The 14933-nt window shown below is 62.1% G+C and overlaps 1 protein-coding gene across 1 annotated transcript in view; it reads left to right on the forward strand.

Moving 5' to 3' along the window:
* Positions 1-3: 3 nt before the first annotated feature.
* The window catches only part of CACNA1H (calcium voltage-gated channel subunit alpha1 H), a gene marked incomplete at its 5' end in the record, with an annotated part of 61889 nt that continues 46959 nt past the window's right edge, over positions 4-14933 (forward strand). The window contains one exon of the mRNA XM_008050220.2: positions 4-109. Coding sequence (XP_008048411.1) covers positions 4-109 — 106 coding nt within the window. The remainder of the gene's footprint in view (positions 110-14933) is intronic.

A 14933-nucleotide genomic window follows, 5' to 3' on the forward strand; every position in this document is an offset into this window, starting at 1 on the left:
CCGACGAGGAGCAACCCGTCCCGTACCCGGCGCTGGCGGCCACGGTCTTTTTCTGCCTCGGGCAGACCACGCGGCCGCGCAGCTGGTGCCTCTGGCTGGTGTGCAGCCCATATCCTTCCCGGGCCGCGGGGCGTGGGGCTCTCTCGGTGTGCGCCCCCGCGCGCGCCTGTTTGTTGGACCTGGCCGGTCGGGCGGGGGCGCGATAGCCATGTTCCGAGAGGGGGCCCTGGTCCGGGTGTGGAGGGCAGTGGGGGTGCTTCCTCCGACGCCCGGGTCCAGAGTCGCCTCTGGACTGGAGAAGGTGGAAGGGAGGCGGCGAGGCCCCACAGGCTTGAAGGGGAGGGGAGGCCATATGCAACTCCTTAGCCCCGAGGGGCGAGGCCAGGCGGAATCCCACTCCCTCGCCCCCGCCCTCGCCCCAGCTTACTGAACGTCTGGCCTGAGCAGGACCCTCACCGGGAGGACGAGGCCGGAAGGAGCTAGAGTGAGGGGCAGGAAGTTTTCAGCCTGCGCCGCACGGTGCCTCTGAGCTCTGGGAAACCCGTGGGGTCTGTGAGCGGTACCAGGGTTCGCTGGGCCCTTTCCACGGAGAGAGGCCGTGACGTTGGTTGTGAACTCGCTTTCTCAGGCTGAACTCGGCGCTGGGGTTGATTTAAGTCATGCGCAGCTAGGGGTTGGGGGGCAGGGAGGCAGCTGTCAATGCTCAGGGAGTGCCTTCTCCCCAAGCCCTTCCCTGACCCCAGTGGAAGGGGGCAGCCCTTTCTGCTCTTGGCAGGAACGACCCAGACTTCCAGAGAAGGTTCCAGAAGAGTTGGGTCAGGGCCAGGGGCATTTCTGGGATGCAGACAGAAGGCTGGTGGCCCCCCCAGCAGGTGGCCTGAGAAGGATCTTGCCCTGTGCCTGTGTGCAGGCTGGGTCTCCCGAGGGCCCAAGTGGCTGGGCTGGGGGTGCTGCTGTGTGTGACTGGATCTCCGGCGGGCCAAGCGGCTGGGCTGGGTGCTTCTCCCACTGTCTCTCCTCCTGGCTTGGGGATAGTGGTGTGTGACTTGGGAAGGGGCTGATACTGTGTTGTAAATGTCCCCTGTTGGAGGTAAGGAGACAGGCAACTGGAGATGTTGTATACATTTCCCTACCTTGTATGTTTAACTTTATAAATATTAAATACAAAAGAGGAATCTGTACCAAAAAAAGTGATAAAACCCATGTTTCTCTTTCCTCAAATCCAAACATCAAGTGAGTCAGATTCATCTCTGCTTGTAGAGGAGGCTGCCATGGCCAGGGAGTGGGTTGTGGCCGTGGCCGTGGCCGTGGCCTGCCTCTGAGTGCAGCAACAGGCTGTGGTGGTGGCCTTTGTTCTCTGCAGCCAAGAGTGGTGTGTCTGCAGGTGGGTGGGTACCCCAGGTGCCAGGGGCTTGGCCCCTGGCCTCAGAGTGGTGCTGGCCTCACAGGGTGGCTGTCTGCCTTCAGAATCCAGACTAGGGGTCCTCCGGGTGCTTTGTTTTGGCAGGAAGGCACTAAATGTGGGGGCGACGTGTGGTGCAGGCGGGTCCTGGGGTTGGGGCAGGAGGGGCGGGACAGAGACTGGCCTTGTGCCGAGGCCTGGTGTTCCTCGTTTCCAGGCTTGTGTAGACTAGAGAGGGGAAGGAGCTGGCTGGGCCTGGACTTTCTCTCTGCTGACAGCCCAAGTCTGGCTGCTCTGTCCCCTCTCGGCTGAGTGTTTTTGAGCATGACCCTGGCGTTCTGGGTTGGCTGGGTCCCTGAGGACTTCTGAAGAGGTGGTTTCTGTTACTTGTGCAGGGCAGGTGAGGGCTGGGTGGCCTCACACAGGTGGGGTGAGGGGCACAGGGCCAACCATGTCACATGACCCAGGCCCTGTCCCTGGGCTCCTTTGTGACTTGAGGAGGAGGATGTCCTTGTTGTCCCAGAGGGACTCAGGTGTTGCTGGCCCTGGACGAGAGGTTCCTGCAGGTGGGAGCCCCCAATGTGTGTTCCCTGGGTCCCCAGCAGAACAGGAGGGCTTGCCACTTTCTGGCCTCAGATCGTGTCCCTGGTGGGGGTGCCAGGTGTCCCCAGAAGCCTGGTCTCCACCTGCTCTGCCGATGGTACTTTGAGGTGCTCTTGACTCTCCCACCCCAAAATCAGTGCTTTGGGGTCCCCCAACCCCCTCTGCGTGACTTGGGGAGGCTTTCTAAGAGGAGCTCAGGTCCTGGGATTGTTTTACCCTTGTCCCCATAGCAGCCTGGCATCTGTGAAGAGGGGCTGGTGCTGACTGCCAGGCCGGCATGGGGCGTGCGCCCGAGCCTGGGAGCCTAAAATAAGCTGGCAGGCCTGGACAGGGGATCGGCTTTCTCGGGGAAGCCCTGGGGGCCTGCTCAGGCCCTCCAGAGTCTCAGGATTCCTGGGAGCTGGGAGGGATGGGTGTGGCTGGGGCTTCTCTGGGGATAGTGGGGCGTCTGGTAGCCTGAGGGTGCTTCCCAGGCCCTGGCATTCCTGGCAGGTGGTTGCGGCATCGGCAGTCCCTTTTTCCTTCCCAAAGAGGGTAAACTTGAGAGGGAGGGATAATCAGATTTGCCCTGGGAGGCCACGCTGGGCCGAGTGCCTCCCTGCTCCTGACTGGCGCACTCCCAGCTGTCTGCCGAGCCCCGCCTGGACTGGGATTCGATTGGCCATTGGAACACAGGAAAGGACCTTCTTTAATCCCTGGATCTTTCTGGAACCCCGCCGTAGTAGACGCCCGGCGCAAATGAACACACGTGTCCTGGTTGTGCCTTGAGGGTGACTCGCATCCTGGGGAAGGAGCCTCCAGGGACGGCCGTATTCTTATTGATTTACTTTGCTTTTTAAAAATATAATTGTCTTAGAACTTTTGGGGCGAGTGCTATTTCTCCTACACAGGTTTATTTATAGCAGAAGGTGGGTGGGATCTGTGTGTTGCAGCCCGCTCGGCTGGGTTATGTTCTGCCCAGGCTCCCCCGGGGTTCCTGACTCTACGGGTTGCCTGTGACACAGCTGCGCCGTCCCAGCTCTGGGCGGGGCGGCGGCCAGGAATGCTCCAGGCTGGGAAGGGGTACCCCACCCTGGTCCCCTTGAGGGCGAGGAAAGCACTCTGTAGGTGTGTGGGGACCAGAAGGTGACCCTGGGGGTGCTAGGGGACTTGAAGGTGGCAGGACAGTCTGGGAGGCGTCTCCCGGGCTGGCACCGACCACCCCATGTCACTGGGCTCTGAGCAGGCAGATGATGTGCCAAGGTCAACCGGCTGCTGAAGAGCAGAGCTGGGTTGCACCCAGCCTGGCTAAAAAGTCCACATGTTTGGCACGGCCCTGCTGAGTTCTTCATGGCATCTTTAGAGCCCACTGCTCTTGGGCTGTCGTGCTGCTCCGTGGCAGCCCCAGCCAGGCGCAAAGGTCACTGATCTAGAAAAGGTCAGTCCCTACCCTGGCCTTCTTGGCTGGAGCCCGGGCACACCTGCCTCCCTGGGCTCCATGGCCCCAACCTGTCCCTCACAGGCCCGACTGGCTCCTCACCTCACTGGCTGGTGTCCCGGGACCTCTTGAGCAATTTGCCATGGCTTGTCTGCTGCGGCAGTTTTGGGAGCCTGGACTGGTCTGAGATGGGGCTACTGTGTCAGGGGAGGTCGCAGGTCCTGTAACCCTGGGCCTGAGCTGTGAGCCGGGGTCACTGGGAAGCTGGGGCTTGGCAGAGGCTCCATCATAGGCTGGAAATCTGTCCTTGGCAGGCTGAACTATGGGACGGGACACTGAGGAGGCTTCTTTTGGCTGTGTGGGCTGGGTGTGTCTTCTGGGCCCGGGGCTGTCCATCTTTGCCGGCTGGATCAGCCTTTCCTCGGGTCTACAGCTCATGCACTTGTCTGATTCCTGGCAGGAAGGAGAGGCAAGTGATGGGGCAAGAGTCCACTCATCCCTGAAGCCACCCCTGGCGTCTCAGTGTTCCCAGGGCCACTTGCCGGGCCAGGGGGTTGGTGCCTGCTGAGTGACTCCTGCATGCTGTGGTGGTGGTGGGAGGGGGGCGTCATGTGTTCCCTGCTTCTGGGATGCCTCTTGGGTCATAGAACAAGGATGGGAAGGCAGGTGTGGGGTGGAGGCAGGTATGTCACAGGAGTCTGGTAGCATGAGGCATATCCACCGAGAGTGGAGGGCCAGCTGGGGAGGGGGTGGAGGGGCAGCTCCCCCCAGAGTGATGGGAAGAGGCCCCAGGGAGTCACTTCTGGGGCAGGGCCCATGGAGTGTGGTCGGCCAGTTGTCCTGCCCCTTCAGGGAGGCGGTGGGGCCCCATACCTGGTGTGACATCATCTCGTCCCTGCCTGGAAATGGGTGAGATGCCAGCAAAGTCCACTGTGCCCTGCGGGGGCTGTCTGGTGGACAGGGCTTTGGGTCCCATGAGGAGGGATGGAGGGAGGAGATGGAGCCCAGTGTAGGCTTCCCTGGAGCTGGCAGGGGCGTGACCTTGCATTTTTGGAGGGTATGCCAAGAGTCCCAGTGACCAGCTGTGTGAGGACTTGTGGGTGCAGCCGTACCTGCCCTGAGGGTCCCTGGTCCTGGCCCAGGCCCTGCTCGGCCCACACGCCCTGGGCCACATGCAAGGGTCCTGGGTCACTGTCTGTGTTGGCTCTCCCGTTCCAGATCGCTTTTGACTCTGATAGAGGTCAGGTCCCGCCTGCATGTCTGGGGCACTTTGAGGTGAAGGGAGCCACCGTGGGTGGGGGTGCTGGGGGCTCTGACGCTTGGCCTTGGCTGCTCCATTCACGAATGCCTCCTGGCCAGGCCCTCGCTGAGAGCCCGTCACATTGGGTGTCCGCATCTTGTGGTAGTGTGGCCCAGCCCAGCCCCTCCGCAGGAGGGCATGAGTCGGAGGGAAGCCTTCGGGGCCTGGGCAGACCCATACATTCAGTGAGCCCAAGCCAGCGGGTGAGACCTTGGAAATAGGAGCGTCCAGGCAGCAAGAAGGGCACGTGGACAGGCCCTGGGAGGGGGAGTGTCCCTACAGCTGGTGAGATGTGAGGGTGTGGGCAGAGTGGATCTCGGGGAGGGTGCAGGGGAGGCTGTGTGCCTGGAGGTTGGGCATGCCAGGGTGGTGGCCCCAGCCTGCTGTCCCAGGGCGGTGGGCTGGCCTGTGGGCTCAGGGATCGGGTCTGAGTCTAGCTGTAGTTGTGAACCTTTCCTCAGGGAGGGACCGGGCTTGGTGGGAAACTGAAGTGAGAAAGGCAGGTGGAGGGCGGGGCTGGGGGAGCACAGGTGCCCCTTGAGGCTGGAGGAAGCTCTCAGACCCTGTGGGCATCATCTTCTGACCACACACTTCCCATTCTGGCCGGGGGGCTCCCATGGCCAGCAGTGGGTGTTCTCCCTGCCTGGCAGGGTGCCCAGGGGTGGTCTGGGTGCTCCCCTGCCTTTCCTGTGTGCCGGGACAAGGCGGCCCCACTAGGCCTGGCTCCCATTTCAGAGTCAGGATAGGAAGGAGTGCGGGAGGAGCTACCTAACCCAGTGCAAGCCTCACCCAGCAGTCAAGGTCAGGAGGGAAACATGTTACCTCTGTTTATGCAGATGTCGGCTACCTGTCAGCTCCCAGGGAGCCCGCAGGGGTGCGGCCTGTTGCTTACCCTCCTCAAGAGGGGCTGTCACACTCTTGGGCGCAAGGAGGATGCTCCCTCCTCTCCCTCAGGGGTAAATCTTGCCGTAACTTGGACCAACTCTGAGTCAAGCGGAGACAAGACAGGCTGCTGCCCGGCAGACATGTGGGGTGTGTCCCTGTTGTGATGTAGGGACCCTTGGGCAGAGATGGGGGACAAGAGCCCAGAGAGACACAACCCAGGAGCTGGGCCCAGGGCAGGAGCCGGTGGCTCTTGGCCACCGCCCAGCTCAGGAGAGTTGGCAGCAGGCTCAAGCACTGTCCCCAGAACGCCATGCCCGCCGAGGACGACAGATGGGGACCGAGTAGCAGCTCGTCGTGGTGCGAGGCGAGGGGTGTGCCGCCGCCGCCACGTGGTCGCGAGTGTCTCTGGCCTCCATGCAGCCTCCCCTGCAGGAGGAGGTGGGCTGAGCGGAGGGGAGGAGCGGGTTGTGGGCTGCACTGTGAAGCCTCAGGGTCTGCTGTGTGAGGACCATTAATGAATGTGCTAAATCAGAGCGCGTGGGGTTGGGGGGGAGTGGCGCTGCCGCCTTTGTCATCTCACAGCCTTGAGCCTGCTGAACTGGGCAGTGGGAGCCCCGGGCGTGGTCGGCTGCCTGCAATTCAGGACCAGTGCACATCCATGGCAGATGCCAGAGGACTTCAGGTGTCTGAGGACCCCTTGCCTTAGGTGTGGTGCAGAGGGGACCAAGGCAGTGTCCAGGGCCACCCAGCCCTGTCATAGCTCCAGGCCCTGTCTGCCCATGTGGGAGCTGGGCTGGCAGGGGCAGGACCTGGAATCTTCCCGTGCTGCCCCCAGGGTGAAGAGGTTCCTCTGGCTCCCCGAGGGGACGCAGACTGGATGTAGGTGCACTCCCAGCCACTTTTATGGCTGCTGGCCTCGCTCATGGGCCTGGGATCCAGTGGCAAAGGGGTGAGATCAGTTCAGGGCGCGAGGCTGTTGGACCCACCCTGTGGCTGGATAGCCAGAGCAGCAGGGGTGCCTGGTGGCTGATGGGGCACAGGCTTCGGCCCCTGGTCCACTCCCAGCTCTGCCTCCAGCTCCTGGCAGGTCTCTGGGGTCCCCTTGCTTCAGCGTACGTGGGGTGTGGTTGTTGCACACACCAGTGGGGAGGGGTATGAGGCTGGGGGATTTTTCTAGGAGACAGCAGAACCTTTGTGGTGACAGACTTTGTGTCCCCTTAAGTCCAGGATCAGCTGGCAGAAAGGGCACTGAGTCTCTGCTCTGGGCCCTGTGGGGTGTTGGACTGGAGTCTGTTGGTTCAGCATCGGAGCTGCAGGGTCTCAGATGTCATGGCTGGGATATGGGTCTGCGGCCCTCTGCCTCTGGCCGGGCATCTCCATCCACACTGGCTCCTGTGATGGTGCAGTGGCACGAGCCCCATGTGGGCAGAGGTGGCTAGCCCCCGGGGAGGGCCTGCAGTGTGAGTGAGGGGAGGCTGTGTCCTGAGAGATGAGAGCTTTTTGGGCTGTGTCTGGGTTGCTTTTGGCCACCAGCGGCCTCTTCCAGTGGCCTCTGGGGGGTGAGCTTGCCCCAGATCCCTGGGTGTCAGCTGCGGGCAGCATCACCTTGCATGGGGGTTGGGCAGGGGCGAGACTATGTCCAGGGATGCCCTCCCGGCCTCTGGGACGGTCTTTGAGCCCCACCCAGTCTCTTAGGCAGCTGGGCAAGGTCTGGACCACCGAGTTTACGGCTCAGCCCTTGGCTGTGGGCTTCAACTTGTTCTTGGGGGTTTCTGAGTGAACAGGGAGGTGCCCCTGTCGACTGGGCCATAACTGCCATGTCCTCCATCCCCCGGCATGGCATGAAGCAGAACAGGACCTGCCAGCCTTTGCATGGGGCCCTGCCTTCCTGATCCGTGCCGTCCCCTGGGTGCTGGCCATGTTGTGGGGACCTCCCTGGCCATGGGAAGCCTGAGGAGAGGAAGGAGAGACGGGGCAGCAGTGTGGGGATTGGCAGAGCTGGTACCCCACCCTACTCTGGGCACCTCTACAAGGCCCAGGTGGGGCAAGGGGACTGGGCCAGGAGATGGGCGCTTAAGCCATGCCCAGGGGTGGGGGAATGCCAGGGCTGCTCTAGTGTGGAGAGTGACTGGGGAGTGGCCGGAAGGGGGGCTTGCTGGTGGAGATTGCTCTAGTGTGAAGCGCAGCTGGGGGAGATGCTGGGGGCGTGTTAACTTTAGTGTGGAGTGTGGCTGGGTAGGGACCCTGGGGGGAGTTGCTCCTAGCGTGGAGTGTGGCTGGCGGGTGGTAGGGGATGCCGGTGTGGGCTGCTCTAGTATGGAGTGTGGCTGGGCTGCTGCTGGCACACACTGGTATATGCAGGGTGCTTAGCAGGTTCATGGCCCCCAGAACCTGAGTCACTCAGAGCCTGGCAGTATGGCCTGATTTGGCAGCGGGGTCTCTGCTGGTGCACTGGGGCTGAGCTGAGGTCTCGCTGACCAGGATGGACCCTAGACCTGGTGACTGGTGTCCTTATAAGAGGGGAGGCAGAGATGCAGAGAAGGCTGAGGGGCAGGAGGAAGGGGCTGGGGTGATGACGTGGAGAGCAGGGTGCGTCCCTGCAGGGGCCTCTGAGGGCACAGCCTGCCAACCTGCGCTGTGCTCCTCACCCCCAGACCCTGGAGCCTGTGCCCCGCTGAGGCCCCCACCTGGGTACTTTGGTCCTGCAGACACGGTGGGGGGGTGGATACAGCGACGTGCCTGCTGATCAGGGAGCCCTCTCTGTGGATCCTGTGCATCTGCATGCCCACTCCTGGAGTGAACTGATCCTAGAGTGGGCGCTGCTGGAGGCGCACATCAGCCCCAATCCCATAAATCCTGGTGAGTTGCCTGTGTCAGGCTACCCCACCAAGGAGAGGCCCTCTGGGGAGAGGGGACAGTCAGCTGGGAACTGGTCATTTTGAGCGCCAGCCTGGGGGGTCTGCTGCTGTGTCTCCAAGCCCCATCAGAGGCCCCCTTGCCCATGCATGCAGACACCTGGGGTGGGATCGCTGGGGGAGCCCAGATTGTTGAGACTCTGCAGAGGGGTCTGGGCCTGTGCTTGGCTCTGGTGGGCAGGCTCAGGGGACACGCAGACAGACACAATCTGGGCCCTGTTGTGGCTAAGGCCACCCTTGCTGCCCTGGGTGGGCAGTGTCTAGGCAGAGGATGGCCTATCTGGGCTGGTGTGAAGGCTGAGGGGACCTGAGCAGGGTGTGGCCTGGTGCCGGGCAGCTGGAAGTCACCGTGGCCAATGGCCCGAGATCCTGGGAGCCCCTGTTCCCAGGGCCATCCTACAGGTGCCTGGCCCAGTGGCCACCTTGGTGCTGTTTGTGGCTCTGGCCTCAAAGGCTGACTGTGAGAGGACAGTGACCGATGCTTCTGCTGTCCGGTTGTTCAGGGGTCTGATCCCCATGCTGATTTTGTGCCCTTGGGCAGGTCACACAACTGCCCTATTCTGCGTTCTGGGCAGGTGAGGCAGCCTGCCTGAGGGTAGTAGAGTGGCCTCTGCTCAGCTTTCCCGGGTGGATGTAGTGTAGGCGTAACAGAGTCAAGCCGAGGTCCTGCTGTCCTGGAGTGGCACTGAATCCAATGACCAGTGTCCATGTGGGGGGCTGGGAGACAGGCGCCATGGAGGCCTCTCTGCTGCCCCAGCAAAGGGGCAATGGCCAACCAAGGTGTCCACTGAGCAGCCAGCCTGTGTCTGGTGCATTCTCAATCCCTAGTCTCAAAAGCCCGACCTGCCAGGGAGACAGGATGCGCATCCACACGGCCAGGAATGGCCGCCGACTGGAGAGGCGTGGAGGCAAGGGCCATGTGGGGGCCACACACACCGTCCCTGCCATGTCCCTTTGTCTTTGGAGGCAGATGCCAGCCCTGGCCGCAGTCTGATGAGTCAGCCTGCATTAGTGCCTCATTAAAATGGACGGGCACCCGCCTTGGCCTGCTGGGGAGGCCGGGCATCTCTGGCCCACTGTCTCCAAGGGCGACTTGGGGCACTGCCCGGCTGTTAGCAACTGGGACCAGGCTCTGGACATGCCAAGCTCTTAAGCCAGTGTCCATCATGCCCTCCAGGTGCCTCTGGCAAGTGCTGAGTAAGAGGCCTTTTGGGGGATGCTGCCTCCCCTTCCCCGAAAGACCGGCAGGGAGGGACTGGGCCTGCTTTGTCACCACGGCCAGGAGAAGGACATGGCTGCCACCAGCCTATGCCTGCTCTTGGGACCCTCCTGCCCTGGGACTCATGGCTGCCTCCCCAGGGGCCCCAATCCATCCAGCAGCCCAGCTGAATAGCTGGACAAGGTGCAGCCGCTGGGATCTGCTCAGGACTCTGTGACTGCAGCCGTGTGCCAGGTCTTCAGGGCGGGGATGGGGCGTGTTGGCATCCCTGCCTTCCCCAGGAGGCTGACAGACCAGGGCCATGGGCCTCAGTCCCCTTGCCAGAGAAAACCAAGGATGTCAGCTAGACGTGTCAGGTGGACAGGAGAGAGTACTGCAGGGGCGGTAGGCCTGTGCCACATGGGGGACGTAAAGTGGTCCCCGGCCGAGGGGACCCTGGGAAGCCATGGGTAGTGCTTGTCCTGGACATACGGCACTTTTTCCTTCTGGTAACTGAGATGGCTACCAAGTGGCAAGCGAGTGGGTCATGCTTACAGCATGGGTATGCCAGCCAGAGGGCCCCAGGCAGCACAGGGTGGGCCACATGGGCTCGCCACAGTTCTCAGAACAGTGCGCAGTTTAAAGCTTTGGATGGTATCAGAGACCCTTCTTGACTCCCTCTGTGAGATCTGGCTGCGAGACCCATGGCGGGCCGGTGCATCCTGTCGGTGGAGCTGTGTTCTCCTCGTGCTACCTGTGCTTGGCCGGGCTCAGGACACGCGGCTCTTGGCAGGGAGGCCGTCCTGGCCCTGGGGTCCGGAGGCTGGGGGTGAGCCCGCGGCCCTGACCATCCACCTTTGGCTTGGCAGGTGCCTTTGGCCTGGGATGTGGCAGGCTGGGCCACATGCCTCTGATCCCACTGACCGAGGGCCCTCAGGGCCATCTGGTTCAGTGGGGTTCTAGTACATGGAGGAAACTCATGTCGGGGAATGGGGATGGTGGCACTGACCCAGCAGGCCAGGTAGGGGCGGGAAAGGTGCCAGCCGGTGGCGTGTCCAGGGCAGGCTGAGGTGGGAAGGAGGCAGCTACGTGTCTAAGTATCCAAAGGCAGATGTCTCAGGCCCGGGGAGTGGGCAGAGTTGCAGCAGTCTAGGCTGCCATCCGGTGTCCGCTTGCCTGCCACAGTGGTATGATCATGGGGAGGTGAGCACGGGCCTGGGGTCTGACTGGCCTGGCTGCAAATCCCCGCATGGGGTGTGAGTGGCAGACCCCGGGTAGGCTCCCAGCAGGCCTGTTTGCCTTTTGACGATGAATTGCCACGTCCCTCATCCTCCGTTCTCCTACAGGCTGCCCTCCATGGGCCGAGGTCCCTCTTGTGAATTGGAGCCCAGTGACCTGGTGGGCTAGTGGCAAGGGTTTCCTGTGGTTTGTGTGTTTTCTCACACAGAGGATGGTGAGGCCTGGGAAGGGCAGGCAGTGCGTGGTGGGAGGGGTGTGAGGGTGGGGCGTGCTTGCCCATGGGCTGGACGTGCAGGCCACTTGCTCTGCTGTGTCCCAAGCATAGTCAGGAGCCCCTGACCGGCCACACCCTCCAGCCTCCTCTGTGGCTCCAGGGCCCAGTGGCAGTGGCAATTTCCGGTCCCCCATCACAGGCCATGTCCTGGCGACAGAGGCCGAGGCTGAAGGGCAGCTGGCTGGGACCCAGGCCTCGGGCCGGCTCATGGCCCCGCACTGCACACTGTTTTTTTTGCAGATGGTTTGATAGAGGTAATTTATACACCATGTGATGGGCTCATGAAAGTGTGCATTTCAGTAGTTCCTACTGTATTCACGGACTTGTGCAACTGTCGCTGCAGTAAATTGCAGAATGTTTTATTCCCCTGAAAGGAAACCCCACCCCCTGCCCTTCCCACTCGTCTGCTTCCTGTCTCTGGATCTGCAGGCCCGGACGTTTCCTGTAAATGGACTCACACAGCATGTGGCCGTCTGGCTTCTCTCACAGCTTGTCTGTGAGGTCCGTCCATCAGCACGTGGGTTGGGGCCTCCGTCCCCATGGCTGAGTGACACACTTGTGTGGAGGGGGCGCTGTATGTATCTTCACACAGGGGATGTGTGGCGCATCTGCCCTTGACTGTCGATCACGGTGATGCCATGACACCCTCTACCCGTGGCAGGTTTTGTGGGAATCCTGGTTTTGGTTTCCTTGGGCATAGACCAGGGAGCGGAATTGCTGGGGCAGTCAGGCATCATGTGTAGTGGCTTGAGGGACTGTGGGACTGCCTTCCAAAGCATAGCCTGCTTGTGAACCCCTCATCCGCCTCAGGTCTCCCATAGTGTTTAACAGTCGGGATGCAGCCCCTCCCCTTCCATGCCAGCACTTTGGGGCATCTCTAGGGGTGTGGGCAACCTCTGCCCTGAGGGTGCAGAAGGGGTCTTTGCGGCAACTGCTGGGTGTGAACGGCCTTCCCACTGTGTTCATCCTGAGGAACAGGGTCCCGTGAGAACCTCCAAGTCCTGGTGCATGGCAGGACGGGGCATGAAGCAGGCGGGGGCACCCAGGCTGCGGGTGGGAGAAGCTGGTGCGTGTATTTGCCTGGCTTCCGTCCCTCCATTCGTTCTCTGGAGAATTTCAACACCCACACTTGGCATAAAAAAAAAAAATTATTAATGAGCTTGGTGCAGTTGCTATGGGAACCTGTTGCTAATGAATCTCTGGGGTTTCCTTTTACCTTTGCTGAGCCGGGGAGGCCGGGCCACGAGCCTCACCACGACATGTTTCCACTAATGGGGTTGCCGTGGCAACGCCTGTCACTAATCCCCAGCTCTCCTGGAGCACCAGCCTTGCCCGAAGGAGCCGCTGTTACATAAAGCAGGCGAACGTCCAGGCTGCTCCCAGATCAGGGACCCGAGGCCCCTGCCCTGCTCTCTGGGACGGGGCCCGCCTTCCCTGGAGCCACTTGCGGGTCCCCTAGATGTGGAAAACACGAGGCCCTGGCATTGCGGCATGGGCGCTGTGCGAAGGGATTGGGCGTGCCCTGGCTTGCTGTCCCAGGCCCAGAGCCTGCCAGGAGGTGGATGGGGTACTCACATGTCCCCAGAGCTGCCTGTGGCTCCAGGATCCCCGGGGGTGGCGACTGTTCCTGGTCAGGCGTCCACACCTTCATCTTGTCACAGACCTTGGACTGGAGGATGTGTTGGAGCTGCAGGGTCTGGGCAGACATGACTTGGGAGCAGGGGCGCCTGTGTCCGAGAGTGGACCAGTCTGCCCAGGGAGTGGGGGTGGAGGCCAGGGTGGCCTCTGATGCCCCACTCATCCCGTTGGAGGGAGTGCACCTGGGATACCCCGCCGTGATTTCTGGTCCTAGCTCACTCTGATGAGCCCACTGTGTCCGGTACGTGTGGATGCTGGCTATCTAGGAACACCCCCCAGTTCTTCCCATGGGTATGTTGAGGCCTGTGGGTCCAGGTGCAGGAAGATGTAAGGCAGGTGGTTTCCCTCAGCTCCGCACCCTCCTGGGGTCCTGGATCCAGGACCTGGCCAGAGCTGCTAGGGGCCTAGAACTGGGCGAGGCTGCCTGGTCCACTCTGGGGAACCCCGCAGCTGCCTTCATGGGTGTCCGGGCCATCCTATAGGTGGGGAGGTGTGTCCGTGTAGGTGGGGACGGCTCACTGGCTCACTGGAGGAGGTGGCAGGTGGGGTTGGGGTGGGAAGGGGCAATGGTACTGGGGACCTCTGTTCTCCCGCAAGCCCCTGGCTCGGCAAGCCTCTTCTGAGCTGTCTAGGGGTCTGCTGGGCACCAGATCCTTCTGGAGTCTTGGAGTCACCTTGGACTCCTGAGCCCCTCACTCTGGGGTGTTCGTCCTGGTGCCTGCCCTGGGGTGATAGGGATGCCCTGGGCCTTGCCTTCCCAGAGGCTCCAGGTGGCCTCCCTGGAGCCTGGGGCTTGTGGAGAGTGGAGCTGGCTGCAGCGGTTGCTGCCCCCTGCCAGCCATGCTGCCAGTTTGACTCTGCTCCTTGGTGTTCCTGGGCAGTCCCACTGCCTGCCTGGGGGCCCAGGAGGTGCCCAGCTGAGACCCCTGGCTAGTGAGCCGCTGCGCCAGCATAGAAGATGGGACTCGCTGAGGTGATGCCTGCCCCTCAGGTACCACTGATCAGGCTGCCCTGCTGACCTTGTCCCACCAGCCTCAGGAGGAGGCTGGCCACCTGCACCCCGCTAGTGCCTCCCCTGGACCAGGTAGTAGATGGAGTGGGCTGGGGTGGGGCCTTGGGCCCTGGAGAGCCCCCTGCCTGTCTGGGTGCTTCTGCCCAGTGCCTGAGGGTGTCGGCTTTGGTACTTAGTGAACTCCAGAATTCAGGCAGTGGGAGGTGGAGGGAAGCTTCTAGACCATTCCAGACAGCAGAAGTCATGGTGCATGCCCCGTGAGTGAGCCTGGCGTGCCCTGTCTTCGTTTGGTGGGTGGGGGCGGGTACAGGCTGGGGTTTGCTGGGGCACTGAGGCCCTGGACGCCGACAGGTCCTGGCCCTGAGGCCTGCTCTGCCAGTGCGGGCAGCTTTGTGGTTGGAGGGCGAGGCCTCCTGCCCTGGCACTTGGGGAAGTGCCAGCATCGGACACCTAGGCCAGTGAGTGTGCCCTGCATTGCTCCTCCCTCGGGGCCAGGTGTGGCGATGACTGGTGGGGCGGTGTCACCTTGGTCCCGCCAGCGTGCTGTGGCCCCAGACGACAGGACTGGGCAGATGTGGCACAGATTCTGTGTTCTCTGGGATCCCGCGCTCTAGCCTCCCTCCCAGGGCTCCTGCCTATGGGTGTATCCGTGTCTGGAGGGGTGTGTGTTCTGAGGGGTAGATGAGGTTGGGTTCTCACCAGGACAGAGGGTATCTTGTGTCACTGTGAGGCCTGGGTCATGGGGTACACAGACACTTCTGCTGGGAGTGTGCAGGCTTTGAAGGTCCGGCCGCTTCTCCGGGTGAGCAGCGGACAGTGCAGGCGCTCGTGAGACTCTTCCTGGAGCCTGGTGGACCCCTGCCAGCTGGGGTGGACCTCGGGCACCTTGGTGAGCGGGTTGGTGTGCCTGGGTGCCTAGCCAGCCTGGAACCCTGGAGAGACCAGAGCTTACTGGAGCCTGAATCATGGGTCATCAGGCTCCCCGTCTGGAGTGCTGGGCCCCATGTGGCCTGTTCTTCCTGTTCCTCCTGGGGCCGCTGCTGTTCCAGT

This window comes from Carlito syrichta, unplaced genomic scaffold (assembly GCF_000164805.1).
Source record: "Carlito syrichta isolate Samal-C Ts95f unplaced genomic scaffold, Tarsius_syrichta-2.0.1 Scaffold143276, whole genome shotgun sequence".
Lineage (NCBI taxonomy): Eukaryota > Metazoa > Chordata > Mammalia > Primates > Tarsiidae > Carlito > Carlito syrichta.